The sequence below is a fragment of the Pezoporus wallicus genome, unplaced genomic scaffold (genome assembly GCF_028554395.1).
Source record: "Pezoporus wallicus isolate ANWC-B61680 ecotype Strahan unplaced genomic scaffold, APGP_CSIRO_Pwel_v1 contig_5879, whole genome shotgun sequence".
Lineage (NCBI taxonomy): Eukaryota > Metazoa > Chordata > Aves > Psittaciformes > Psittacidae > Pezoporus > Pezoporus wallicus.
This window is the reverse complement of record NW_026637549.1, coordinates 625,420-652,590: the sequence shown is the minus strand read 5'-3', so window position 1 is coordinate 652,590 and position 27,171 is coordinate 625,420. Positions and strand designations below refer to the sequence as shown.

Below are 27,171 nucleotides of genomic sequence, written 5' to 3'. Positions count from 1 at the left end.
TAGCATGAAACATTTGATGCACAAAGATTTTAATCATCTGTATTTGTTATTCTGGGTGACTAAAATCTGAAGTATAATCAATAAAATATTAACTGTGCAGCATGGTGAGAAGCAAGCATTATTAAAAATTGTTAAAAATGCTTGATTCTGAAAATACACTTTGCCTTTCTTCTGTGCACATCTGTATCTGTATTTTCAATGGGGGGGTCTGCTAAAATGTCGTTCAAATGCATACACAGATCAAAATCCACAATGCAAATTGTATTAAATAATAAAATTTTTAATATGTAAAAATAGAAGCCTTTTTTTTTTTTTTCTCTGTGATTAGTAATTTTAATAGGAGAATGGACTGGCTGTAGTGTCTGTCAAGATCTGGAGAAAACAAAATGGAAAACATATTTTTCAGGCATCATTGACTTGCCTGCACATGCACTTTGAATACATTTTTAAATACAAATGAAAGATAAGTATTAATAAAGTACCATACAAGGCTCGTCATAACTGTTTTATAGCTCAGCATTCTTAAGCAGAGATAATACTAGAAAGAATAAAACAATTGTTAAATTGTAATATAACACGCAGATTGGGAAACAAATAGCATTGTGTAAAATGGTTCAGTCTGCAAATAAATTATCAATTTAAAATAAATACACACCAAAGTTTTGAAGACAACTTTGGGTTGTTCGGGGCTTTCGGGTATCTAGTGTGGGATGCCAATTTCCCATAGTTTAAACTCTTCAAGGCATTCCTGAAAAATCATCCTAGTTCAGGTGTGAAGCCTAAGTGCACTACCCATTTTAATATTTCATCTGTTTATTTAAATTAAATAGGAAGCATAAGCTATTTTACTGGTTAGAGTGGGCTGGCAATTCAAATAACTTTTAATGATGTAATGCAAACTTGTAAATCATTTTCAGTAAGGGCCTCATAGCTCAGCACAACTTCTCTGTAACCTACCAAATTGCTGGCATAGCTTTAAAATTTGTAATACTTGGAGATCATGAAAATTAGAACAGAATCCATATGTATACGGAGAAGTAGCTGAAAATATGGATCCAGGCTTTAAGATTTTATAGATGTGTTGTAATCTTTAAAGCAAAAAATTGTGCCTGATAAGCGTTAAACCATGGCACATGTAAACGTTAAAAAAGAGTGAAATGGAAGTACACCACAGAAATACAATGTCAAAGTTATGTGGTACGTGTGGTGGGAGTGGCATTTCTCACAAAAAAAAGTGGGTTTGATGGCAAAGTATAGTGAAGATACTGGTGTACCTTAGGTTTAGGAATGGTAAATGTGATTGCCATCACTCTTAAATAGTCAGGGATTCAGTATTTTTGCCAAGTCAACAGATTATTCATTTTCTGTGCAAGGATTTTCAGTTAAGGCACTCAAGCGTCTTTGAAATGATGCATAATCCCCAAGCTTTATTATTGCTTGTATCAGTAGGTTTCCATTGCAGCACAGGTATCAAGAGAAACAAATTATATTGCTTCTGTGGGAGTTAAAAAGGCAGAAATTAAGGGGAAAAAAAGAAAAGACTGAAAACAAACATACATCTGTTGTGAATCTGGATTGACTCTAAGGTTAAATAATGATGCCTGCCTTCACCAAATTGCCATGGAAAAATACGAACTGATCATAATTGCAGTAGAATAAAACCTCGTCCTCTTGCTTTGGTAGGCTTCTGAGTACAATAAAATCTTTGGCTAAAATAAACTGAATTCATATTTGTAAGCTTTCTCTTTGACAGTAAGGAAAATACTCTTACATGGCGTAAACTGCCATCTTTTTGCTGACTTCAATGAAGTTATGACAATTTATACCACTCAAAACATGGTCCCCAAGTATTTCTCTTTGTCTGATTTTACTGTAATATGCATGTTGCAGATATGCAAACCACACATTAGAAATAACTGTTCAAGAATCCTACTTACATTCTGATAAATATTCAGGAAGATGCTTCTTTCAGCCTCCAGCGTAAAAAAATGAGCAAGGCTATAAAAGTCCCGAAGAGCAGGAATTGTACACTGGTTCATTCAGGTCAATTTTATATGATCTCTTTCCCAGTAAATCATAAGCTCAAAAAATACAAACCACCACCAAAAAAAGAAAAACACAAAGTGAATGCAAATACTAGCCCATACATGAAAATATAAATGATGTTCCAAACTGTGTTGGCTCCAGATGGTTTTATGAGTTAAACCGTTTACTGTTTTCATATATTTAAAACATGCTATTTTTTTCACTTGATGTTATAAGCTTTGGGCAAACTTGCTGGCATTGATTTAAGTTATGCTTTTGTACCACATGTAGGTCAAACGCACATTTTGGAGAGATAGAATGCAAACAAGAATTCAGTCGTTAATATTGAGAGGTACTAAGTGCTTACACTTTCTTCAGTAATTATTTCCCTGGGAAGTTTTCCCTCTGAAGCTTTCTTCAGCTGAAAAGTTACAAATTTTTACAAAGGATGGTATCATAGAGCCATAGTTGCTTGATAACTCTGCACAGAAACTTTCTGAATTGTTTCAGTAAGCTTTTGAAGACGTTTATTCGCCTTAACGTTAGTTGCCTATATTTGCATTCTCCTTCTATAGTTTAAAAAGAAAGCATAAAGCTCTACAGAGATCTTTATTTCCAGTTTTTGTGTGCTTGAAACCTCTTATTAAGGAACCGGTAAGAATGGTGATGTAGGACTTGTGTACTCACTAGGGGACTCAGGAGCCTCAGGAAGCCCAATACCAAATATTCAGGCTTGATTACAAAGGTAATGGCAGACTTAACCGTGCCATTATAATTTCCTTATTGCCTTATTCTATTTTTTTTTATTTCTTCTTCACCTTTTGGAGCCTCTCCTACCTCTCCCTAAAAAGTGCTATTTGGCTCCATCTCTTATTTCTCTTGGAAACCTAATCTTTTCTCCCTCCCCCTCGCACCCTCTCACTTTCTTCATTGTGCTTCACTTATTTCGCTTTTTTTTATTTTTCTGTCCTCTGTGAGAAATCCTGTGCTGCCATCCCCTAGAATTACAAAAAAAAAAAAAAAAAGGGGGGAGGGGGGGGGAGGCTTTTATTTTACACCGGTTTGGGTTTGGGACTTCCCCGGCCTCTTCGGAGCTGTGGCGGTGTCAGGGTTTAAGCGGCGGCGGCCTTTGCAGGAGAGCTCCTGGCATTCCTGCCCCCCATCCTGACCCCGGCCCCAGCCCCCCGACCCTACGACGGCGTCCGGCCCCAGCGGACTGACAGCAGCAGGTTGGACCTCTGCGGAGGGGAGCGCTGCAATACGGTGCGGTGGGTAGCGGAGCCGCCGCCGGGGGGTGCGCGCAGCCGCTCCCGCCGCTCTCACCTGGGGCCGCCCGGCCCGGCCCGGCCCGGCCCCGCCGCCCGCCCCTGCAGGTCTCGGACCGCTGCCGCTGCCGGCGGGGAGCTGGGCCAGGGTCAGCCGCGGCCTCTCAGCTCCCGCTCTATGGCACTGCTGTTTCCCAGGGACCCTCACAGCCCCGCGAGTCACCGAACCCACGAAGTTCAGCCCCGGAGCTTTCTTTGTGCTCCTCTCTTCTAATATTAGAGCACATATTGAAACGATAAACACAATGAAAAGCACAGAATATTTCATCAGTGGTGTAACTGTATATTTCCTTTATTCTGAAGAAATACCAAGTTTTGAACAGTGCACAGAGGCAGCAACTTCTGCTTTGGCCACCACTCGCGTTTTAAAGACCGCGTTGTTATATGTAAATCTAAAGACAATTTTTTAAAAAGCATTAGATGTCAGAAAAGGGGGGAAAATCTTACCGTCCACAGACTGCTGCAGGTTCCAGCCCAGCCTGAAACTGCAGGGGAAAGTGGAGCAGCTGCTGAACAAAAGTTTTACTTTTTTTTTTTTTTTTAAGAAAGTCTGCAAAACTAATTTCCCACAAAATAGGAGTCAATTTCCGTTTAAGAAACTAGCTGTTGCAAATCTCATACAATTGCTGATTTTTTCCAATAGCAATTGAAATTCACTTCATCTTTCGCACATGGACCCAAGAATTTAGGCTGAAATTGCAGGAGCTCAGTGGTCCTCCTTTCTTTTTTTTTCCTGTTTTCTCTTTTTCGCCCTATTTTTTTTATTTTAGCGCAGTAAGTGCGTTACCCTCATTCAAATCAGTTAACAGCCGCCTTCGTGGCTACTGTGAATTCCACTACAAGCGTGTTAAAAAAGCAAATCAAAAAAGCCACGCCGGGCTCCCTAGGTTGTCCCTCGTGAGCCGCTAGAGCCCGCAACGAAGAAAATGAAAATACAAGGAATAAAGCTTAGGCGAGTTGTAGTTTTGAATGGGCAGGGGGCAAGAAGGGACACTTGACCTTTCCCGGCTTGATGCGGCCGCCCGTGAGCGCCGGTGGTGCCGCGGCAGAGTGGGCGCGGGCGCTGGCACACCGCGGTGGAGGCCAGGGGAGCGGCGCGCTCACCCCAGGGACGGGCTGTGGGTGCGGGTGGAAGGTCAATGCCCCGCACGCGGCACGGGACCCGCAGGGCCGACCTGCGCCCACCCACCTGGACGCGCAGGTGAGGAGCTGCCCGCGCCCTCCAGCCCCCGGGATGGACAGAGAGGTCGCGGTGGTCCCCGCTCCCCCGCCCGCCGCCCCGGAGGACACCCCGCGGGTGTCCCTTCATGTCTTTGTTGCGCTCCCCCGCTCCCGCTTCCCTCGGGGGTGGTGGCACGCCGGGGCGTCCCCGCCAGCCCCGACGGGGCGGTGATGGTCCCTCGGGCGCCGCGCGACTTGCGGTGGGGGGGCACTGCCGCCACCCGCCCTCCATCTCTTCCCCCCTTCGCAGGTCTGCGCGGGGGGGAGGGAAGAGAAGGTGGGCGGCGGCCTGGGGCAGCCCCGCCGGGTTACGCGGCGGGAGGCGGGCTCCCCGCGGCCCGCCCGCGGGCAGGGAGAGCCGGGCTGCGCCCCCACGTAGGCGGCCCCCCCCCGCTTCACATTCCCCCTTCCCCCCCCGGTGCCGCTGCGCCCGGGGTGCGGGCGAGCAGCGCTGCCGCCCGCTGACGGAGCGGCTCGGAGCTGGGACGGCGCTGGCGTTTTGGAGGGAGTTTGCATGTGGTCAGTGCTGTGTTGCTGAGCCAGCCCCCAGCTCACATTACACACTACTGTATTTATAACCTCTCGGAGCTGTTTCCCCCGTCAAGCAGTTCTCTGGGACCACCTTCTATTGGCTTCAACCTCTCCCACTTCTTGACATCTGAGCAGCTCTGAGAAAGGCTCATCTAGGTCCGAGTGTTTATGCAGCGGAGACTGGCCACTAGGGCTAAAGACCTGGATTATCTGAGCTCAGCTGCCTGCTGCAAAGTCTGTCGTTGCCGTTTTGGAAAAAAAAAAAAATCCCAACCCTGATCTGTTTACAGTGAAAGTTGACAAAGGGTGGTGAAGTTGGATCTTTCCTAAACTCTCCTGCGTGGAACCTGAGACTTGCATGCCATGGATCACACACTCTTTGGCTGCCTGCGCAGCCCCCATGCCACTGCGCAGAGCTTGCATCCTTTCTCCCAGTCTTCTCTTGCCCTGCATGGAAGATCTGACCACATGTCCTACCCTGATCTGTCTTCTTCTTCTTCCTCTTGCATAATAGCGGGATACCCCAATGAGGAGGGCATGTTTGCCAGCCAGCATCATAGGGGGCACCACCACCATCACCACCACCACCATCACCACCACCAGCAACAGCAGCACCAGGCTTTGCAGACGAACTGGCACATTCCTCAGATGTCGTCTCCTCCTGCCGCGGCCAGGCACAGCCTCTGCCTTCAGCCCGACTCAGGAGGACCCCCGGAGCTGGGCAGCAGCCCCCCCGTCCTGTGTTCAAACTCATCCAGCCTGGGCACTAACACCCCCACGGGGGCCGCGTGTGCGCCGGGGGACTATGGCAGGCAGGCTCTGTCCCCGGTGGAAACAGAGAAGAGGTCCGGCAAAAGGAAAAGCGACAGTTCAGGTAACGGATCATGCTTTAGCCTGCGGGGAGGGAGTAGGGTGCCGCGGGGGAGCTGCGCTGCCGGGATCCGGGTCCCCGACCGCGGCCCCGCTCGGCTGGCCCTGGCCCGCCCGCGGCCGCTGCGGCGCTCTCGCCGCCCGCTGACACCCGGCTGCCGGGTGGCTCAAACGCGCTCCCGGGATCTCCATCACTAAAGCCAGCTTTAGTAGGGCTACGGGGGAGGGAAAGGGGGATAAGAAGGAAAAATCCAGCACGTGATAGAGCATGAAATCAAGGTGGTGGTGTGTGTGCGGGGAGAGTTTACTACAGCTGAGGAGTTCTGGTGAGGATTTTAGCATCTGGTCCCGCGATCCCCTCTCTCCTGCTCGACACGCCACCGCTGCTTCAAAATTCGGGATATAGCGCGCTCTTTCCAGCCCGCCCCTCGCCGCGGAGCCGAGTGCTGCTTCCAGGCTATGCCCAGCACCAGATCTCGGCCTTGGATGTGGGGTTTGGAGAGGTGCCGGAGCCTCGCTGCCCCTCAAGGTCTGCGTGCGCTGCAGAGAATCCCAGAACGCGTGGAAGGGACAACATTACAGGGCTGGAAAGCAAACTGGTGAATGGGAGGCTGAGTAAGCTGCTTCACTTCAGCTTGCTGGTGGCGGGGGCGGAGGGAAGGAACTGACTCCTAAAATCACTGCAGTTCTTACTTAAAAAGCGAGCACAAAAACCATAGACCCACAGTCATTCCAGGGCGATGATTTGGCATCACTGAGCGTGCAGAAAGACTTGACATAATCTTCGTTTTTAAAACAGCAAAGCCTGTCAAAGTCCCACTCTGACAAAAGGCACTCGGTGAAGGCAGCGGGACTGATGGCACTTCTGTCAGGGTATGCATGAACTGAGGAGTCACCAAAAATACACTGAGACAGGCAGGAGGCACTTGAAAAAGAGAGGGCTCAACAGCTTGAAAACTCAAGAGCAGGCGTAGAGAATTGTTTATTATCGAGGAAGAGAAAGTGAAAGGCTTTTCCAGATATGTATGAAGTTCACAACTGAAACCGTGACGTCTTTCACTCTAAATGTTGAGCTTGGTAAAGTGGTAAGCAACAGAAGCTATTTTGAAAAATAACTTTCAAAGATACCATAATTTTCTTAATTGTCTGTTACATTAACAAACACTGAGTAATTCAGAATGGGTTTAACTGAATTTCATCTCATTCAACTTGTGTACAGGCTGAAAACTGTACTAGGATTAAAAGCCGCATTAAGTTAAAACACTGATGGCAAAATCTATTGTTGCATCTTCACTACATTTTATGAGATAGAAGGGAGTCTCTGATTTCGTGAGATGCATGAGCAATACTAAAATTTCCCAGTTACTACTGGGAAAAAAACTGGATGACTGTCAGTGTTGGGATTTATTGTGTTTGTCAGTCTATTTAAAGCTGAAGGAAAAAAGGATATCGGTCCCTTTCACTGTCAGGGAAGTATCTGTGTTGTTTTCTGGTTATTTCACTTGCAATGCAAACTAAAGAAGCACTAGTGAGGAATGTTCCAACTTCCCCTGGAGTGACTGGAGCCTTCCACTGGATTTAGTGGACCAGGGCTGAAGCCTTTAGCCATGGTTACGCTTATCTTGCATAGTACTCCAAATCTCACTTTCTAAGACTTTTTGAAGATCAAGGCAGGTAACTATTTCCTCCCCCCTTCGCCTGAGAAAAAAAGCATTATGGCTGTTCATACAATTATGAATCTCTCAAACTGAAAATAAGAGTCTTTTATCAACAACTGGGTAGCTGCTGTATCTTTGGGTTTTATTCAGGAAAAGCTCAAGTTTTGGACTGAACATTTGGACTGACCCCACCCCTTTATTAATCCTGACCTCTGGTGTTTGATATTTAATGCTCTTCTGATGTATGGCAGCAAGAACTACTTTTAAGTCGTTGCATTTCTATATTTATCATCCATAATTGCCTCTTATTTGATTAAAAAATCATCCCCTTTATTTCTCTTTAATCTGTGTTTTTTGAACAAGTAACTGTACTTAAAAGAATTTTACCCAAGCCTTCCCTACTTTTTGGAGACTTATTCATCACACTTGGAACTACTTCAATAGGCATTTGTATAAAATCCTAATAGTAAATAACTAAGAAGCGAAGAGAGACTGTTTAAGTTTCAGTGCCAGGATTCTGAGAGAATTATTAATGCTCTTGCTTATTTACAGATACATTTCCTCATCTTAAGCATATCACTTAAAGCCACAGATTGTTCAGTGTTTTCCCGAGCACTGAATCTGTTCCGCATTTTGGAGCTGAATTAACCTTATGCTGTCCCTTTCCCATACCACTCTGCTTTTCTTTCTCAATGTTTAAGATCAGGAGCGTTGATTATTAAAGCTGAGTTTATAGATAGTTTAAAGAGAGTAAAGCATGAGCATGCCTTGTATCATTTGTCTCCCAAATTAGTAACTATTGCTTAGCCTTACAGATACTCTGAAAACTCACCAGCAGAGAGTTACCCTGTTTTACTTACTTGTTCTGATGGCAGGAGTGTAATTTTTGTAAACTACCAAGAAAAATTCAGAGAGTGAGCAAAAGTTTGGATGATGGACCATATGGTTGTCCCCATGCTTGCTCTTTTTTTCCTTGGAATTAACATACTGCAGGGGAATGGGACGATAGAAATATTTTGCGCTATGCTCAGTTATACTTCTGTTTCGGGATTGAGAAAGCAATGTGAAATGTGCCTTCATGGTAATTTTCTAAACTGCCTGACTGACAGCTTTCTTTTGCCCTAACCCAGGTTTTAAGGAGTTTGGGAAGTTCCCCTTGAAGATACTGAATAGGCTGCTACAGAACAGGGTGAAATTGTCAGCTGTTCTTGTTGTAAAGAACTGGGAAATGCTGCTTACTTTGTCATCGACCCCTGCATGATACAGCTGTCAGTGACTCCAGGTTCTGTAGTTGCTCTCCCATTATCTTCAGAACATTCCTTTCAACCTGCGTAGGCCCAGAAGTGGGTCAGCAAACTAGGCTGTGAGTTTAGAAGTGATGCGCACAAATCTTTAGATGTTAACATTTTGCGGTGAATAATGGCATCTGCATCCTTGCCTTTGTAACTCAGCTCGGCGTATGTCAAGGATGTAGGAGTAAAAAGACGATACTAAATTTGAGGAGAGGTTACAAATAAAATTACTTATTTTAAAGTGCACTAATGGTCAGAATTATCTGTGTGCTAATGAGGTGTGGATGAAAACCATGCTGAGTGTATAAAAAAAAGTTATTGGAGTGCTTTGTTGCTTTGTGGTACAAGTTGTTCTATATGGAATATTTTGGATTTTTCTAATGCCTCCTCTTTTCATTACTCGCCTGTGTTTTTTTGAGGCCATTTTATTTCTGTTTTCTTGTAGAGTAGGTTTTGATTCTCAGACGATGGAGAATTCATCAAATGCGCAATAACTACTGCAATTGCCTAAGTTGGCTTACTCAGGTCCAAAATTCCTCTAAATTCTCAGGACAAAAGCAGATTAATGCCTGTATAGAAAGTATAATCTTGGTTTACTGAGAAGTACGAAGAGAAAGTGAATCTGGTAGTCTTAAGGAAGCCTAAAATGCTATGGTGAAAAGAATATCTCTACTGTGCTGAAGAGACCAGGGGAGGCTGAGTCCCATTGAATGAGTTCTTCTAAGCACTTCAAGCTATTAAAACATTTAATTACGATAGCTAAATATATGTTATAATTAAATTTGATTCCAGTTAAAGCCTAATGGAATTAAACACATGCCTCCAGGCCTAAGAAGCCTTTTTTTTTTATTTTTTTTTTTTATTTTAGTTTGACATGGGGAAATGTTTTTATGTGACACAGATTTCTAAGGCAAGGCTAGCAGGTAGTAACATCTATTCATAATTTTGACTACATTTACAATGGTATCATATAGAAACACTGCTGTTAAACCTACAAAACCATTTCAGGCATCCAGTGTTTCAATAGCTGTTTTGCTGGGTTTTGTTCATTGACAAATCTCACAAAAAGAAAACAACACTCTTTTTTTTTTTCCCAGTGTTTTAACATCTTTTATAACCTGTATATTCTCAAAATGCAAGCAGTAAAAAGTTACATCTCCAGGGAATTTATTTTAAACACATCTAAATAACATAAATCATACATGCTTGTTTGAAATGGTCTCTAAAAACCAGGTCATTTTGATAAATGATTATAAATACTGAGAAATCATGGGTTTTGAGGACTTCTGATTGGTTTCTGAAACACATCAGTAAGAAAAATGAGCTGCACACTTGTAGTCAGAAAGAACTGTGTAGCTGATTCATCAATATGTCTGTGCTTTTCAGCGTGGTTGTAAACGGAAGCAAGAGAAAATACATAATAAAGCAGAGTTTTTCTGGGAAGAGTTAATTTGTTTGGTAACCAGAATCAAAGCATCACTTACCACTAAAAGAAAACAACAACAAAAAACACCTCAGTAGATTTCATAAGTGAAACAAGTTCAAAATACAATGAATAATAATCATAGTTTTAGGAGGAAACTTTTAAGGCTGATTATGTAGCAAATGTTGAGCTACCTCATGGGTGATTTGCTGGATTGTTTAATAGATGAAAATTTGCACTGTGTTCACCTTTGCTGTCAGGAAATACAAATCAGGAACTTTTCTAGGACTGTAAAATTTTTAAACAGTGTTTTACAGATACATTCTCAGAATTCTTTGCCCATAGCCAAAGAGTAATTTTGTGTGGACAGAAATAAGTATGGCCTCTAATTATGTATTTCTCTCTGTTTATATATATCATTCAGTAGGATTTACACTTCTTCCCTCCTAGTCCTCTCTCTTAGAAACATGGGGGTCGCAATCCAGACATTCGCTGGAGCACAAATGTTTTTGAGGGAGGGTCTATTGATTCTAGTTGAACTGCCGAAGTGCTCAAGGTTTTCTAAGCTGTTGGACCTCAATTCTGTTACTCTGTTTTAACTCTTTGGCACAGAAATGTAATTGCATGTTATTCTTTTATTATTTGATATTAAGCCCTATCAAGGATCCCAGTCTTCAAAGAAAAGTCACTGATGGGTCTGGATGAGTAGGAAGTGTGGTACTAAAACCAAATGCAGAAAGAGATATGGACACATGGAGATTATAGAGCCAAATATTCTTGCAGTATCTGGAGGAAATGTCACTAAAACATTTCAAAAATATCGCTGTAGTCACCTTTCAGGATTTTTAAAATGCTGTTGCATGGTAGGGAAAGGAAAATGCTTTATAATTCTTGCAGATGTTGATAAAATATTAGGATTGCCTGATTGCTTGAGCATTGCCAATTCAGCATTATACATATCACTTGAATTTTAATTTCATTGATTTTAACATCCTAGGATAAAATTTGTCCTAACATACCTAGCATAACTTCTCCATTATTTTGCACAGTAAGTAATTAGATTTCAGATTCTTTTTTTTTTTTTTTTGACATACTTGTTGCCCTTTTTGGACATGCTTATTATAAGTGTTTTTTAATTCAGCCTGTTAATCTGCATATAGTTTGCTGTTTCAAAATACTCATTCTTTAGTTATGCGATGACACAATATGCTGCATCTCTGAAGTCCTCAAGAGGAGAATAGAGCTCTGTGTCTTAAAGTTCGAGAGAAGGTGCCAACATTATGTTTGCTGCTGTCTGCTAACAACCTGATGTTGCTCGCTGGATTATTGCTTTCAGCAAATACAGTGTTACACAGCAGTATGCATGGTCGCTGTAGCACAGTTCTTTCAGCAGCAAGCCGTACTCTACCAAGCAGTTTTGCTAGTCTCCGGAAAGGAAGTGGAATAAATCTGGTTTCATCTGCTAGAAGGAGCAAAGTTTAAATCCATCAGTAAAATGTAGTTATGATGGGGTTGGGTTCAATCCTTATTTTTGCTATTTTATCCCATGTTCTTGTTCCAATACAGTTAAGAATGCAACTTGAAAGGACACGAAAGGAAAGTCATATTTTTTAAATATAAATACTTGCATATGTCGCTAATAAGATTTCTAACTAAAGTGGTGTGGTGTTAGAGCAGTTTGATAAACAGTGCTTGGGGCTACTTCATTACATCAGTGCACAGCTGGGCACCGAATCTCGCCTCACAATCTGTCTCGAGCCTGTGCCCTGTCCTTTTATGTCTGTTTCCCCAACCTATACAATGGCAATACCAGTGCCTTCTTTCCATTTGTAAAGTACTGAAAGCTTTTATTAAATGAAAAGCTGTGCGTGCGTGTGTGTGCATGTGAGCTTTTTTTAGTAGGCTTTAAAGACTTACAGATCTGCATCACCATTTCTCAAGTACTTCTGATGGCAGGGTAGGAGCGAGATGGTACATAGCCACACTGCAGGCAAAGCCTTCTTCTGACTACTCGGCAGTGCAACCGCGTCACCTTCACCAGCATGAGCTTGTGTGGCTGCATAGGTGTGCACAGCAAGAAGTCATTTGACTTCTGGGGTGGGTGTCTGAGGTCTTTTCTGACCAGATGTCTGCTTTTCTATTGTATTTGATGAAAGTTTGAACAAAAAAATAGCCTGGTGTAATTGTGTTGGATGCACACACTCTAATCTTGGATGCATTTTAGGTATTGGAATCACTAAAAAAAAAGCATTAAAATAAATTACTTTTAAGCACTCATGCTGTGGGAAGTTTCACCTGGAAGATACTGATGACAAAACTCCCGCTGATTTTTGATAGTACTGGATTTTAAGATGTGTGCTCTTACTATGAATGTAGATTAGCTTGGGAGAAGGAGATAGATCAGTGCGCTGTGTTGGGCTTATGCTTTTTTGTGATATGCTTCCAGCAGCAAACAAAGCAAAGAAATGCTTGTTTAAAAAGCCATCGGTCTTAGTTTTCTAGTGATTGGTCTCCTTTTAGTTTATTAATATATATTACAAAATCTGTGTCCTTTGATAAGTTTACTGAAACTGTATTTAACATCTTTTAATAGACAAAAATTTAAATCACACTGATGTTATTCAATCTCTGCTAATTTTATACATATATATAGTTGCAATATCACTAGTGCAGAGTTGCATCATTGTATCCCTATCATTCACTCAGTGATGCAAAATGGACAAAAAAATTATTAATATAATGGGATGTACTAGTAGACAGCTCAATGTCATACATGAAAAGTTGCTTCTGAAGTTTTCTACTAAACATTATAGATAGACAATTCAGGCTGTCAAAATTTTACTTGTTAACATCAATGATATTAAAGATGTAACATTCATTGTAGATTAGGGAGGCTGTGCTTCATTTTGAGATCTTGGATCTACAGGAGACTGCAACATATCTCATACAGACAGTAACATAACTCATGTCCTATTCAGAACATGAGTTTATTTTCCATATGGAATTGTGAATTTTCCAAATAGTTTTTGGGGTAGGTTACTTGAATGAAAGTTGTGCATATTACTAAATAGGCATGTGATTATGCATCAAAAGAAAAAAAACAGAAAGTGCATTTTGAAATTGGCTACTGAATATTTTGTTGCTTAATGATGAATATCATCGTTAAATATTACACAGTCTGAAACCACTGGTGCTTCTTGCTGAATGCAAAGAGAAGAGCAGTCTGAACTTTGTATTAACAATTACTTGTGCTGAATAAACCCTGTGGTATTGGGAAAAGGGGCCCTTAAAATACATGAACAGAAGAAAACATACATGAAAGCTTAACAGCCATTTGAAAGAAAAGTTCTTTTGTATTTGAACCTATGTTTCCTTTTATCTTTCTTTTCAACAAATGAAACAAAATAATTGACCAAGCAGCAGAAGAAACAAGTCTCAAAGGAATGAGTCAAATCTTTCCTTTATGATGGAAGAGCATAGTTTTACTAAACCAATAAAATCCAGTGGATTATGAAACCCTAACTTGAAGCCAAGTAATCTTTTTTTCTCTCTCTCTTTTTTTCTTTTTTTTTATGAAGCTCCTTCTTGGACTAGAGGAAAAATTGGTTGATTGAACATTATTTTATAGCAAATAGGATATGAAAAACTAAAACTGAAACAGATTACTTCAGGCTTTTAAAAATCCTTCTTTCTTCTGCATTCTCTCAGATCTCTAACAGCTATCTTTTAGCAAGTGAGCTTGATTGAATGCTGCCTTACATAAACTGCTTTAGATGCACTTCAGTCGCCTCTGTCACCATTGTGAGTTTAATTCTTAGATTGTGGTCCTATGGTGATGCCAGTATACATTTAATTTTGCATGTTAGGAGATGACTGGAATCTTCAATGTGCTGAAACTAACTACTGAGTGGTGCCAGGTCTTCACAGCAGAAGTAGTCATACTACTTTGATACAAACACACCTGAAGTTAAGTGTATGTTTACACATTTTGGTAAACTGATGGCATTAGTCACTTTAATTTACCAAGTGGAAAAAACTGTTTCCCACTTTGGTCCTTCTAAAAATAGATACTAAAAAATCTGTTGGACATATGTGGACTGACAATATAGCTCTGAAGAGAGTTGAATGAACACTGGTGTCTTCTACCTGCCAAACTGAAAATGGCATAGTCTAGAAGTATACAGTGTACCCTGAGAGTGTATGGGGGCTTCTTTAGAAGGAGGTATTTTTACAGGCTGAGTAAGGCTCCTCAGGCACACGGATCTTCCTAGTTTTTCAAGCCTTTTATTTTTTTCCAGCTGGTGCAGAATACCAGAACACTGTAGGCCCCATCCTCATAGGATATGTGGACAAGAAAAACCTACTCGTTAAAATGTGCTTATTACTGTAAAAAGAATGGTAAGAACATTCTTGTGACTAGATGTCTCCTGAATTGATGAAAATTATCAGTTGGTTTAGTGAAAGAACTGAAGTCATACGAGTTACTAAACTATACATCAGCACATTTTGTGAGGCTTTGGTACAATGAGCTCGTAAGAACAGTGTGAACGAAGCCTGGGCAGGTATGGCGGCATTGGCTACCCGAAGATGCCGTATGGAGCTTTGTGCTTAGAATGCTGAACAGAATTTTCTGCCAGAAGACAGCAGTCTAATGGGGGCTAAGGTGTGTTCAGTGCTTTTGAATTGATACTCTCTGAAATAGACTTTAAACCTAGTGAAAGTCCACAAATCCAACTTGCCTTACACAGGACTTAGGGAGAACTTAAAAATATTGCAAGTCCTTTGCACTTTGGAATTACTGATTTGATTGACTCAGAAGTGACACAGTAGTATTTAGCTCTTGCTCTTTCTTTTATTTTCTTTTTTTTCCTTTCTTTTTTTTTCTTTCTTTCTATATTCTTGATTTGGGAGTACCACAATGACCTCAAGCTGCAGCTGTGTGTTAAGTCTCTGCGTTCCTGAGGACATTAGAACAATACACACTAATGGTCTCACTCCCGGCTCCTTCTCCCTCCCTCTGTCTCTTTTTTTTTTTTTTTTAATAGAAGTCCATTTCTGAAGGAGTGTATGCCTGTATAGCCTTTTAATTTCCATTTATCATTGTAGAATGAGCACTTTCTTCATTGAAAAATAAAAACAAACAACCAAATAAAAACAACCCAAAACCTCAGGATCCTTTACTTTAATCGTATTTCCATTTAGATGTTAACCGACAATAACTTAAGAACCACAGTGATCCGATAAATAGAACAGTACTGTTAGGTAATGTTGGTTGGTTAAGCAATGCAAGATGGAACAGTTACAGATCAGTGAAGCAGTTTCAGATATAAATAGAAGGCTTCATTAGCAATTGTCCATAAGGTGTCTGAAATCTGCAGCGTTATCTTTTCTTGTATTATCACCACTTCACATGATCTTCTAAGACATTATATTATTGGGCTAATGAAAAGAATGACTATTATGTCTGTATTATTTGGTTTTATGAAACGATATCATTAAAAGTAGCAAATAGAACAACTTCTTTTCTTTTAATTATGCGAATATACACCGGAGAAAGCTGGAGGCAAGGGCAAAAATATTTTGGATTAGTTTTCATTATGAAGAAATATACTGCCAGACTCTCCTGTAGATTTGATTTAGCTTTGCATTTTAATTTTTTTCTCCACTCATTCTGAGCCCTTTACATTTTACATGTTAATACATTGCTACAACTTTACGAGCAAGCATCTTTATTCCTTTAATGTGAGGGTCTAACAATATTCGAACCCTATAAAGCTATCTTTATTTCAGTGGTTTCAGACTGAAATTTAGACACGCAGAGAAGGCACCAATCAAGTTTGCAGTCTGCTGGCATGAGAAATATCAGATTTAATATTTTTACATTTGTAAATGTACCAGGAGGTCTTTGCCAGACATGACACCCAGACAAACACTATTTTTTTTTGATGGAGATTGTGGGTTTCATGTACGGTAAATGCGTCCAGCGGTTTTGAAGTATGTTTGGTGAAATGTAACTTAGAGAAGGACCCAACCATTCAAAGATCTTCTGAAAGCAGTTTTCTTCCCTCCTCCCCCACTCAGTGCTTAGCCAGTCTGTGTACTGATGCTCTAATCCCTTCGAAGCTTAGGTTACTGCGCATAATTCTCTTGGATTTAAGAGCATAATATTGAAAAAGTTAAGCACAGGCATGTCAGTTGCTATTGATTCCTTCAGCTTGATGGTATGCGACTAAGAAATGTTCGTAATTCCACAACATATGGATAGATACCATGATTATATTATTTATGAAGGCTCTGACTTGCTTTGTGTTTTTCAAGCATGTTTCCACAGCTAATTGATAGTCTTAACTCACACGCACACGAACTAAAAGCTGAATCCATGTTAACCTTGAAACATATGGTTGGCTTGATTATGTAGATAAGTAGGAAGCTTGATGCTCCCCATACAGTGGAGTCTGGTTATATGTTATGGATGGCCTATTAATTAAAAAGACCTTGTTAACATATCAGCAGAGTTTTACTACAAAAGGCATAGCTGAAATTCACACCAAGCTAGAAACGCAAGAAGTACAGCTTTTACCTGAGGTGTTCAGATGAACCTACATGGGGCCTTTGGAAGCTATTGGCGAGGGAATACATATACCCTAAATACTTCTGGAAGAGTATTTCTGCAAGTTTGGGAATTGAAACAAGACCAGGGTATGTGTGTAATGTTGCACAATGATCACAAAAAGAAGGTCTCGCTAATCAGCCTTTGCAGCTTTCTTACCATGTCATTTAATGTCTCATACAGGGTAATCTCTGTAAAGCCTAAGAGGTAGGTTTATGCAGTTAATGTTGGTTTCTTTATAAAAGCAGACAGCATTTCCTTTACTTCCACATCAAGAATGCACAGATATTGGAAAAAAAAACTGTTCACAAAAAGAGATACAGGGTAAGCACAAAGCACCTTTTGACAAAGGCAAAACAACGTTGTCCTTTTCACCAGTACAAGACCATGGACTGCTGCTCTTTCTGAACAGAATTATAACGATGGTTTAGATCTTATTTTGCAACGAGTTTACAAGTTGCTCTATCAGTCTCTCTCCAACATGTTTTCAGACTGCTTTGCAAATGACTTATATACCACTTAACAGAAATTGAATCCTATTTTCCTGCTCTGGCCCTCTCTTGGCTCCTATTTTAACCCTGCCAAAAACTAAGCTGATGAAATAATCCTACCTTTCAGTCATATGCTTTTGAAATTCCCTTCCTACAATCTTTCTGGTTCCAGCTTATCCTCTCAGAGTTAAACTTATTTCCCTTCAAGGTGTTGCCCAATGCTTCCGCCAGTGTTTTGGATCCTGTTTCTAATCTACTTCAATGTTTTCTTAGTGCTGTCTTAAGTGTGCTCTTCCTTTTTCCATTCACACTCTTCTCTGTCTTCCGTACGGCTCATGTACATGCATGAAACATCTAGAAGCAATATTCTGTTACTGTCCCATTGGCCCCAAACGATCAGTTGTTTTACTGTGAACTTACTTTTGGTAACTGTAGGTCTGTTGTTTCTCTCCTATGCATTTATGGTGTGTAAGAGAAGAGTGCAAGGCTGAGAGTAAACGGGAAAAAAGGAGAAGAAAGAAAAGATGTTTTGTGTGCTCTTTCTTATCTTCTTGAGGGTTTAACTTCATAAGTGTATGCACCACAGATGTACTGGAAATGAAGCATGACCAAGGAATGGCAATGCTGATGGTTAATATTTAAGACCAGTGATGTACCCACTGTTGAGCAGAGCCTTGTGTAAAAAGGCAACATTTGAAACTAAGCCAAATGGGTGAAAAAGAAAATATAACTTTCTTAAAATGCACTCTTTTAATTCCAAGATTTTAGGTAATAATTACTCGTGCCAGAAGGAATGTGCTTCACAGAAAGTTAAGTCTCATTTTGGAGGAACCTGTAAACTCTTTAAATACCATTGGCAATTTGTCCTTTCACTTTAGTCTTCTGTAAGAAGAATTTTGAAAACAGTAAAATATTTTTTTTCTGATTCCATATCATTGATATAATAGACATGAACATACATGTGTTGTGTGCATGCATGTGTGTATCAAATCTAAAATAATAGCAGATAGGAACCTGGACTGTCCACTTGATTTGGCTCGACCAGCACTTTGGTTATAGTGTGCTATTTTATTCCTAAATGTGTTTTTGAAAACAGTCTGGGGAGGATGACGGAGCTGCAGGCAGGGAGAGAAAAGAAAAGGTACAGGAGCCTTGCTGGTAACTTTTGAATGCTTGGGCTTGGGAATTTTGCAGTTAGATTCAATATCTGTAGGGTTTGAGTGTAATATCAGCAAATAGAGTGCATAGTAAAATTACATAAGATATTAAATCTGGAAACTCTGGAGACATAATTCACATGAAGATCCGAACACAAGATTGGCTGCTCTCTGGCTAGTCTCCAGTGGTTTTTTTTCCATATCACAAAAATCACCATACAGTTTGGCACAACCTTCAGGCTCAGTGAAGGTTCCTTCTGTTCCAGGACTGAAATAGCCAAAAGCACTAGATGCCAGAACTGAGGTGCATTTGCAGTGTAGGACGGAGACAGTTTTACAGCTTTTGTCTGAACTCGTCTTTTCCCTTGCTGGGAATAAATCTCTTTGGGTTTTGGTAAGAGTTCTATCAGCTTTATAGAGGAAGGGGTGAGGAATGAGATGCTAACCTTAGTATTTTTGACTTTATAACTAATGAAAATCTAGAAGCGTGTTGCGTCAGTAACTCACATTTCTGCAGCGCACATTGGAATCTAATGGGTAGTATTTGAGAAGATTTAAGAAAAATTGGCAAGCAGATACTTTTCTGGTCAAAATTAGAGAAAAATTAAGCAAGAAAGTTGCAGACTTTTGAAAGTGATGGAGTCCTGTTCCCTTCCCCCACCTCCCATGAGCAAGCTGATGTTTCCAGCAACTTCAAAAACAGAAGACTTCTCTGTAATCCTACATATACATAAGGAACAGATTAAAGTCCTGATTTGTGAAAAATTTTGAGCACATGCTTAAGAACCATTGACTTCAATGGGAGTGAAGCATGTCCTCGCACACACTTCTTGAAGTGGAGACTAATAAGGATATTAAAAAGGTTCAAGAGGCTGCTCCCCTTAAGGAAATGCTGAAAAACTGTCATACCTGAAAGCTTTTTTTGTCATAATCATACCAACTTTCATCACTACCTTCCTCACCTCACCTCCAGCCCTCATGAAATGGCAAGAAAACCTCTTCTCTCTTCTCTTCCGCTCTCTTCTTTCTGCTCTCTGCCAGGCTTAGCTTTTCTCTGGCTCCAAGAAGGAGATGAAATACAGACTGCAGTGTCCATTAGGGATGCCATTATTTCCAGTGTAATGGATGTGGATATGGTCAGATGGTGCAGTGGATGGTGGTTGAACAATGCCCCCGAGAGAGTTAAGTACATGATAATTAATTACATTGCTGTCTAGCTGTGTGGATCTAGGAATGATTGGAAGGACATAAAACACTGTACAGGTTGAAAAAAGAAAAAAGAAAGGAAATCTTGATAAAAAGTCACACGTAATTTACCTAGAGGGATCCTATTTACAGGGAAACAGTACCAGCCCACTAAACAGCAATCCATATTAATATTCTTTTATTAGACGAGTGACAGATGGAGTGAAGAAGTGGTGACTAAAAGGCTTGAGTGTGGGTTGATTTCTTTCAATTCAGTATGACAAAATGGGTTGTGTATATGGTTTGTGAGTGTGGTACTCATTTATTAAATGCTCATTTGGACTTTAAAAAATAGCTTGCCTTCATTAGCAGTCTCAGGAAACAGACTCCATGGTGTAATAAATCTCACTTGCAGGAATTTTGGCCTGATACTCATCTTAAAATACTCCAAACTTTTTTCTTGCGAACCTTGTCTCAAGCTCTACTACAATTCTAAGTAATTTATCCCTTCTCTTCACCATCCAGCTTTAGAAGGCAATTCTCGTGTATTCTTACACACAGGATCAGTTTGGGGGTGAGTCTTTGTTCTTACCTTCAAGTCATTCTTTCCAAATTTTTCGTTTTATTTTCTTAATGAAAATTCTTTCTACAGCTGAAGGTCAGAGGTAACTTTGGCATAATGGCTGTTTAGACATTATAGTATCATTTATAGAAAATAATTTACATGAGAATCATAAAGCAGTAGAAACTTTAAACCTGAATATAGTTTGGAAAATAAAAACTGATGAGAAGAATGCTCATTAGGTGTAGGAAAAGCTGAAAATGGACTCTGTTTCTTTCTGTCTCCCATATTTCATTAAATTAGCTCATGTAAATTAGTAAAGATGTTTCCTGCCAACCCTGTTTACGTGCTTCTTGAAGTAGCTTTCTTTCATTCAAGTCTGAAAAACCCAGAGATTTCCATCTGTGGTTTTGTATTCTCACTAGTCGCTGTTTCTTTTGCCACTGTGTGTGATGTACATCTAAAATGGGATATTTTTTCTTTACTTTCGTCCACTGGAGCCTACTTATTCATGAACCTGCTTGAAAGTGTTGAATGTGTCAGTATTCACTGTGATAAGCCTTCAGAATTTTTGTATTCTTAAGCAGAGACTTTCTTAAAATGTTTGAATTCACACATTTCTGCAGAATGTGTTTTCCCAAAGTGGGAAGAGGACTGGGAATGGACCTTTGCTCTTCCAGGGTATCAGGTAATGCGGTGTATTTCCTATGTGATCTGTTTTAGCTGCAGAGGTGTGGCACTACCATGTAGTTATATTTGCCAGTCTGTCTCAGTAGTTGCCCTCTAATGTTTAAACACGAAGTCTTATGACTGCTTAGCACAGCCTTCAATCATCTCAGGATGTATCAGGGTCCAGGCACAATGATGTATCCCTGGTTTTTGCAGAGCTCTGCAGCTCATGCTTCAAGTTCTGCATGACTGCAAGATGGACGTAATTGTCCTGAGCAGCAGGAATTATGTAGCCTTAAGACTTCCTTTAGCATGGTGTGGCACAGCACATGTTCTGCTTCCACATTATGATGTGATCTCCTGTATGTTTTCTTATATAATTTACTTGGTAATTTTCTGACTGTGCTATTGTGTTTTGTTTTATGATGTTCTGTCTGTTCTATCTTCAAACTTGTGAGTTAATCTGTGATCTGTTTTTGATAAACAAGATATAGATAGATTTGTATTTTTTAAAATCTGTTAAACCAAAAAAAAAAAAAAAAGTCTTGTTCCAAAAGATACTGTTTTGAAAGATAAATTTTTACAATGACTTTATACAAACTTTATGTCTGCTACTAATAAAAAAGAAAATGTTGCAAATAGTCCCTAACAGGACATTTTGCTAAGTTAGTGTTTTATTCATCTTATTATACTAAGGAATTTAAAAGCTAGAAAAGCTGGCATTAAACTGAAAGGGCAATGGAAAGTTGGTAGCCTAAACATTTGCTTTGATTCATATAGAAGGAAAGAATTTGGACCAGATGCTTGAAAGTGCTCAGAACCCAGCAGCCCCCATTGTTCTTCATTTAGGTGCCTAAATGGTAACAGTTGGGTGTACAGCTTTCTTGAAAGCTGATCGTTTTGTGTTGAGGCAGCTTTTAGGCTTTAGCCTATCTCTTCCTGGCTGTAGAACTCTTAACTGTAAACATTTTGTTCCAGAACTGTCCCTCATCTATATCCTGCAAGCATTTGCTTATAGTTAAGAGACCTATTGTTAATATTGCAGGGCTGCAACCCCTTTAGTGTGTCCTGAGTTTTAAAAATAACGTGTTCCTCACATTGCTTTCATACTGTGGACCTATTTCTCTGCATCTAATGCCTTGGTAATACATTTTTGAAGGAGTTTAACCAATGTGTGGACTCGTAAAAAGCAGTGCATTCATATACTTTTGCTTGCTTTAGGCTGGCAATCCCATAAAATACAACATATTTTAAAGAAACCAGGTCTGCGCACTTTCTTCTATAAAGTAAGCTACCAGTCCTAGAAAAATTCTTGAGTGAGGTTAGTGTATAGGATGCTTGCAAATCACTTTAAGGTTGATAATATACAGATGATCATAAACACATAATTGCAGAATTGGGTTAAATCAAGATCAAACAAGGCACCTAGTGCACCTTCTTATAGTTAGGAAAAGGTTAGTGAAAATTAGTTCTTGATTTTACACAAGTTCTGTACACACACAGAGAAATACATCACAATAAAAATTCCATTTGAACTTTTATTGTGCTGCAGGCTGGATAAAATACTGTATTTGATTCAAAAGCATCTTTGGACTTTGTTCTTGGATTATGGGTTTTTAAAATACAGCTGTAATTACTAAAATGAGGGAGGCTATTAGTAGGCATAAAAGTCAAAGCCTAAATTTTAATAAATAAGCCACAGTGCTACCCTGTACCCCAAAAGTAGAGAAGATGGGTGGCTTTGAAATAAGACAGTGGAAAGAAACTGAGGAGAAAAAAGTTGAGTTTCCAACTCTGCCACAGACTTGTACGAATTTATCTACTAGAACATTGCCCAGAAGCACTCAAGCTGTCTCCAGGACTGGAAGTTAGCACATACAGGTCAACATCATGATTTTGGCAGTCAAACTGCCCCTGCTGAGAAGCAAGTACGTTATTTTGGGCAAATCACCCTGAGTATACTCCCTGCAGGAGTCCCTGTGTAGAGCTGCTAGTTTCATTTCCTTCAGAGTAATTTCAATAATCTTTACACAGTGCTGTAGTTATTCTGTATTTCAGATCTTCAGTCTGTAAAATGGGCAAAACTGGCTTACAGTTCCTTTTGCATAAACAGAGCGAAAACATTCAGGATGTCAAGCTAGACTGGGGAGTAGGAGGAGTCAAAATGCAATGGCAATTCCAGTTACTAAATTCTGGGTGAATTACCAATCAAGGTATTTTTGAGGAGGTGTGGGGCTCCACCTTTTATTTTATCATCTTAAATAGAGGCATTTTTATAATTTTGATAATTTTTTGAGCCAATTATTGGCAGATGTGCTTTATCAAACCATATGTATGAAGGCGATGTACAGATAGACTTCTCTGCCTCAACAAATATTCCAGCTTCTTTCCAAATGGTGTATTTGTTTGGCTGATGCATGGCCTCAGCCAGACATTTTTCTGAAATTGAATCCAGATCAAATGAAATGTCCTGCTGACTTGTTGGATCTCAGTGCTTGCCTTGATCAGTGTTCCTCACCCTTAAAGAAAATAAGCAGTTGTCAGGGTACCTGGGATATTCAGCACAGGTTCTGATATGTTAATCCATAAATCTGTTTTACCTTCTTTGACAGATGCAATTATCACATTCAGTTAATATTTGAAGACTATAGCATCACAAATTTGGTATCTAGAGCATCACCTTGCTCTAGAATGTCTTTATTTTTCACATGGAAGACCATGCAGTTGTCTGAGTAAACCTTCATGCTTTGCAAACCTACCAACTGCTGAAAACCCTTGTTGGACTGGGTTTGATCAGTCATATTGTACAATTTATATTGGGTCATGTTTTCTTGTTCCGATGTAAAATTCTCCTCCTCTAGGAGCTATTGGAAATTGCCATATTATGAATTGCCTCTACAGAATCAAGTAATTCCCTTCTATCCTGAGATTTAACTGGGAGAGATTGGACATCCAGCTTTTTCTTGCCTGTCACTGACTGCCTGATTTCCAGGAGATATTCAACAGTCTGGCTCCTTTTGCAGTGTTTTCAAGTCTAAATGTGGGCCATCAATATACCTAGATATTTTTCAGTACAGTGGTTATTACATTTCTGTACAGAGCTCTCGGAAATTGTGTGAAGGGTACTGTATAAATGTACATATTAGAGTGGAGTGGATTAAATAGGAATGGATTTCTGGAATGCACATCACCCCTTACTATGAGTTCTTGCAGTGTGGTTAGAGCCAGCCTGTACTGCATGAAATTTTTTTGTGATGTCCATTTAACCAATAAATCTGTCATCACTGACTGGTCTCCATTTCCTCTGAAATAAACAAATCGCTATTAGGTTCTTTGAAGCAGCAGACTGCCAGGAAACACAAAAGTCACTTTTGCTTCATCCACGGAGATAAAGTAGTTAGTAAGTGGAAATGAGCTGCAACTGAAGGAGCCTCAGTGTTCTCACACCTGCTAGAAAGTACAGTAGATTTCCACGCAGCAGGAATTCAAACAAACCTTCGATCACTGTGTTCAGTGAAAGTGAGCTCCACTAGCCCAGAAATGAATTGCAGGCCCTTGGAAACTGCTTAAAGAGAGCCTGTTTCACAAGGACAGAGGAAATCTGACAGAGTCCAGGAGTCTCTTCTGGGTCTATGATGTCCATTGTGTCAGCTGTTTGCCTGGTGCCATGTTTCTAAAACCTCCACACTTGTCTGGCTCCCTTTTTGAACTAGATGGTCCTCTGCTTTTTGCACTTGGTGTTTCTTTCCACAGAGCACCTCTCTGTGCCTTGACTGCCTTTAGCATCAAGTGTTTTCACATATAATTTTGCATCTGCTTTTTCTTCTCTGTTGAGCTGGGATTTATTTCACCGCAGTGTGAACAGCCTGTGGCTTAAGTCTTATCTTTTACCTCTCTTCAGTGTGAAAAATTAGTCTTGAAAAAGCTAGTAAAGCCCTTAATTCATTTGGGTTGTTCTCTGCTGAACTACTTCAACTGCTGAACAAGGTTGTGGAAGTTAAGCTTCTGATAGGCGAGTTTAGTTGTGAAGGGAAAAAAGTCCTGGGTTTAGATTCTCTAATTCATTTTTTAGGTTAAGTTAACTAGGTTAGCTTACTTAATCATAGAAGTGAGGGAAAATGTTCCTGTTAAAAAAGTTTAGTTATTTTCAGCAAAGTAACTGTAAGTTTTCTTCCTAATAAAAACTGACTTTTAACTTGTACAAATATCTGTGAATATGAAAACTACAAGAAACTGCTCATGGAAGCTGAACTCGTGACAGGAACAATCAATAATAGAAGAATGATGGCTTTCTTAAGAAAATCTAATGAATCTTCATTAGAGGTGGACCCCTGGCCCAGAAAAAGCTAAAGAAAATTTTTAAACGGGCAGCTTTGCAACATAGTTTATATGTAATGTTGAAAAGCCTTTCATATTTCTTTATTAATTTTTTTATGCTTTTTTCTGAATCATTTGATGCTTATAAGGAGTTTTAACATCAGTATTTCCAGTGACATTTTTCTTTGTTGGAAAACAGTGTTGCTACAATTTCAGTAAAAGTTCTATCTTGGATTTAAATCCACAGTCATTAATTTATTTTTTTTTTCATTTAGTTCTATAAATAAAATATTTAATTTGTTCTTATCCAAATCCTCTTAAGTGACTTATTTGCAGACTTGTGCTGACATTCCACTCTCTTTTATTGCTAGTAAATTTAATAGTTCACATTTTGAATTCACGATAAGGTAGAAACTATTCTTGTAATTACTGCGAGCATAAACACAGGCTTCAATTGTATCCTGCCCAAATGCTTATTCTAACCCCTGCATTCATATTGCTTTCTGATGCTTTGTGTATACACTGAGTTTTATAAGTTAATTTGGACTTTAAAAAAAAACTACATGTTTTTAACAGTAGTGACTTAAAGAGACATTCCTGTATCTGTCCCTTTCCTTCCATGGACTGGGTGTTTGCATACTCTCAGTACAGTGCTGAAGTGTCTTTATCTTCCTTTGTGGGAAGATACTGGAAGGTCGAAGGGAACTGGAGGAAAGACAGGGCTGTGCAGAGCCAGGGCTGTCCTCAGCCAGGAGCTTACCCCATCACACAACCTCATGTGAAGCTGCGATGGGGCTGCCCTTCTTCCTTTCTTTCTTATTCTCTGGATTTATAATTGATTGCACTAGTGATGAGAAGATGCAAAAACAGACCCATAGTAAAATGGTATAAAATTAAACCAAAAGGAGTGTGGCACTTGCTGTGGTACCAGATGCTAGATCTAATTTGGAAAACTTCTGGAAACAACTTGGGGCTTCAGTTGACAACACATATTTCCTGGCTCATCCCACATAGGTAGTTTTTGTCAATAACAGAACAAAATTGAGGAGAAGAAAGGCATGAATCTGTCTGCCATACATGTGACAGTTCAATTCTATAAAATACACTACTTACTTATATAACTGGGATTAGTTTCCAAATTATATTTGCTCAAATGTCCAGAAATGAATCCATACACACTCTGAAAAAGTGCTTAGAGGTGATTTTTCAAATTTGGAAAAAAATGTGATCTTGGTAGCTTTAAGTCCCGAAAAAGCATATTTGTTGAAACTACCCAACTGTTTAAGTCCTGATGTATCACAGACATAATCTGTGGTCATTAGGAAAAATAATAAAATGGTGTAAGAATCGGAGGGAACAGAAGAGTTTAATTTGCTTAAAATACTGTATTCCGAATGGGAATGGAGGAAATATGAAGTAGAAAGTCTGGTGATGCCCTGTGTTTTAATTTTTAATTTTTCCTTTTTTCTTTTCTTCCTTTTTTTTTTTCACCTCCAGTTATCATCTTCCTGTTTGTTTGTTGTGTTTCACAGAGACCTTTGGCCTTTTATTAACAATAAAGTCTGATGGTTGTTCACATGAAGAAATATCTGCATACTGGTATCTTTGTTTCAGTAAGGTAGTATGTAGCCTTCTGCACGGATGGGAATCCCTGTTTTGCCACTTTCAAGATGATCTTTAAAAAACATTAGAGGGGAAAAAATCCACAAGATTAAATAAGCACAGGTATACTTTAAAGGATGTGTGAATAAAACATGCATAAGGGTTATTGGATTATGTCCTTAGGTGATTTATTTACATAACTGCCAAAGCACCTTGTTACAGGAAGAAGGAAA

The 27,171-nt window shown here is 39.9% G+C and overlaps 1 protein-coding gene across 1 annotated transcript in view; it reads left to right on the top strand.

The window, feature by feature from the left end:
* Positions 1-4,992: 4,992 nt before the first annotated feature.
* The window catches only part of MEOX2 (mesenchyme homeobox 2), a 53,717-nt gene continuing 31,538 nt past the window's right edge, over positions 4,993-27,171 (top strand). The window contains exon 1 of the mRNA XM_057406186.1: positions 4,993-5,976. Coding sequence (XP_057262169.1) covers positions 5,466-5,976 — 511 coding nt within the window. The 5' untranslated portion in view covers positions 4,993-5,465. The remainder of the gene's footprint in view (positions 5,977-27,171) is intronic.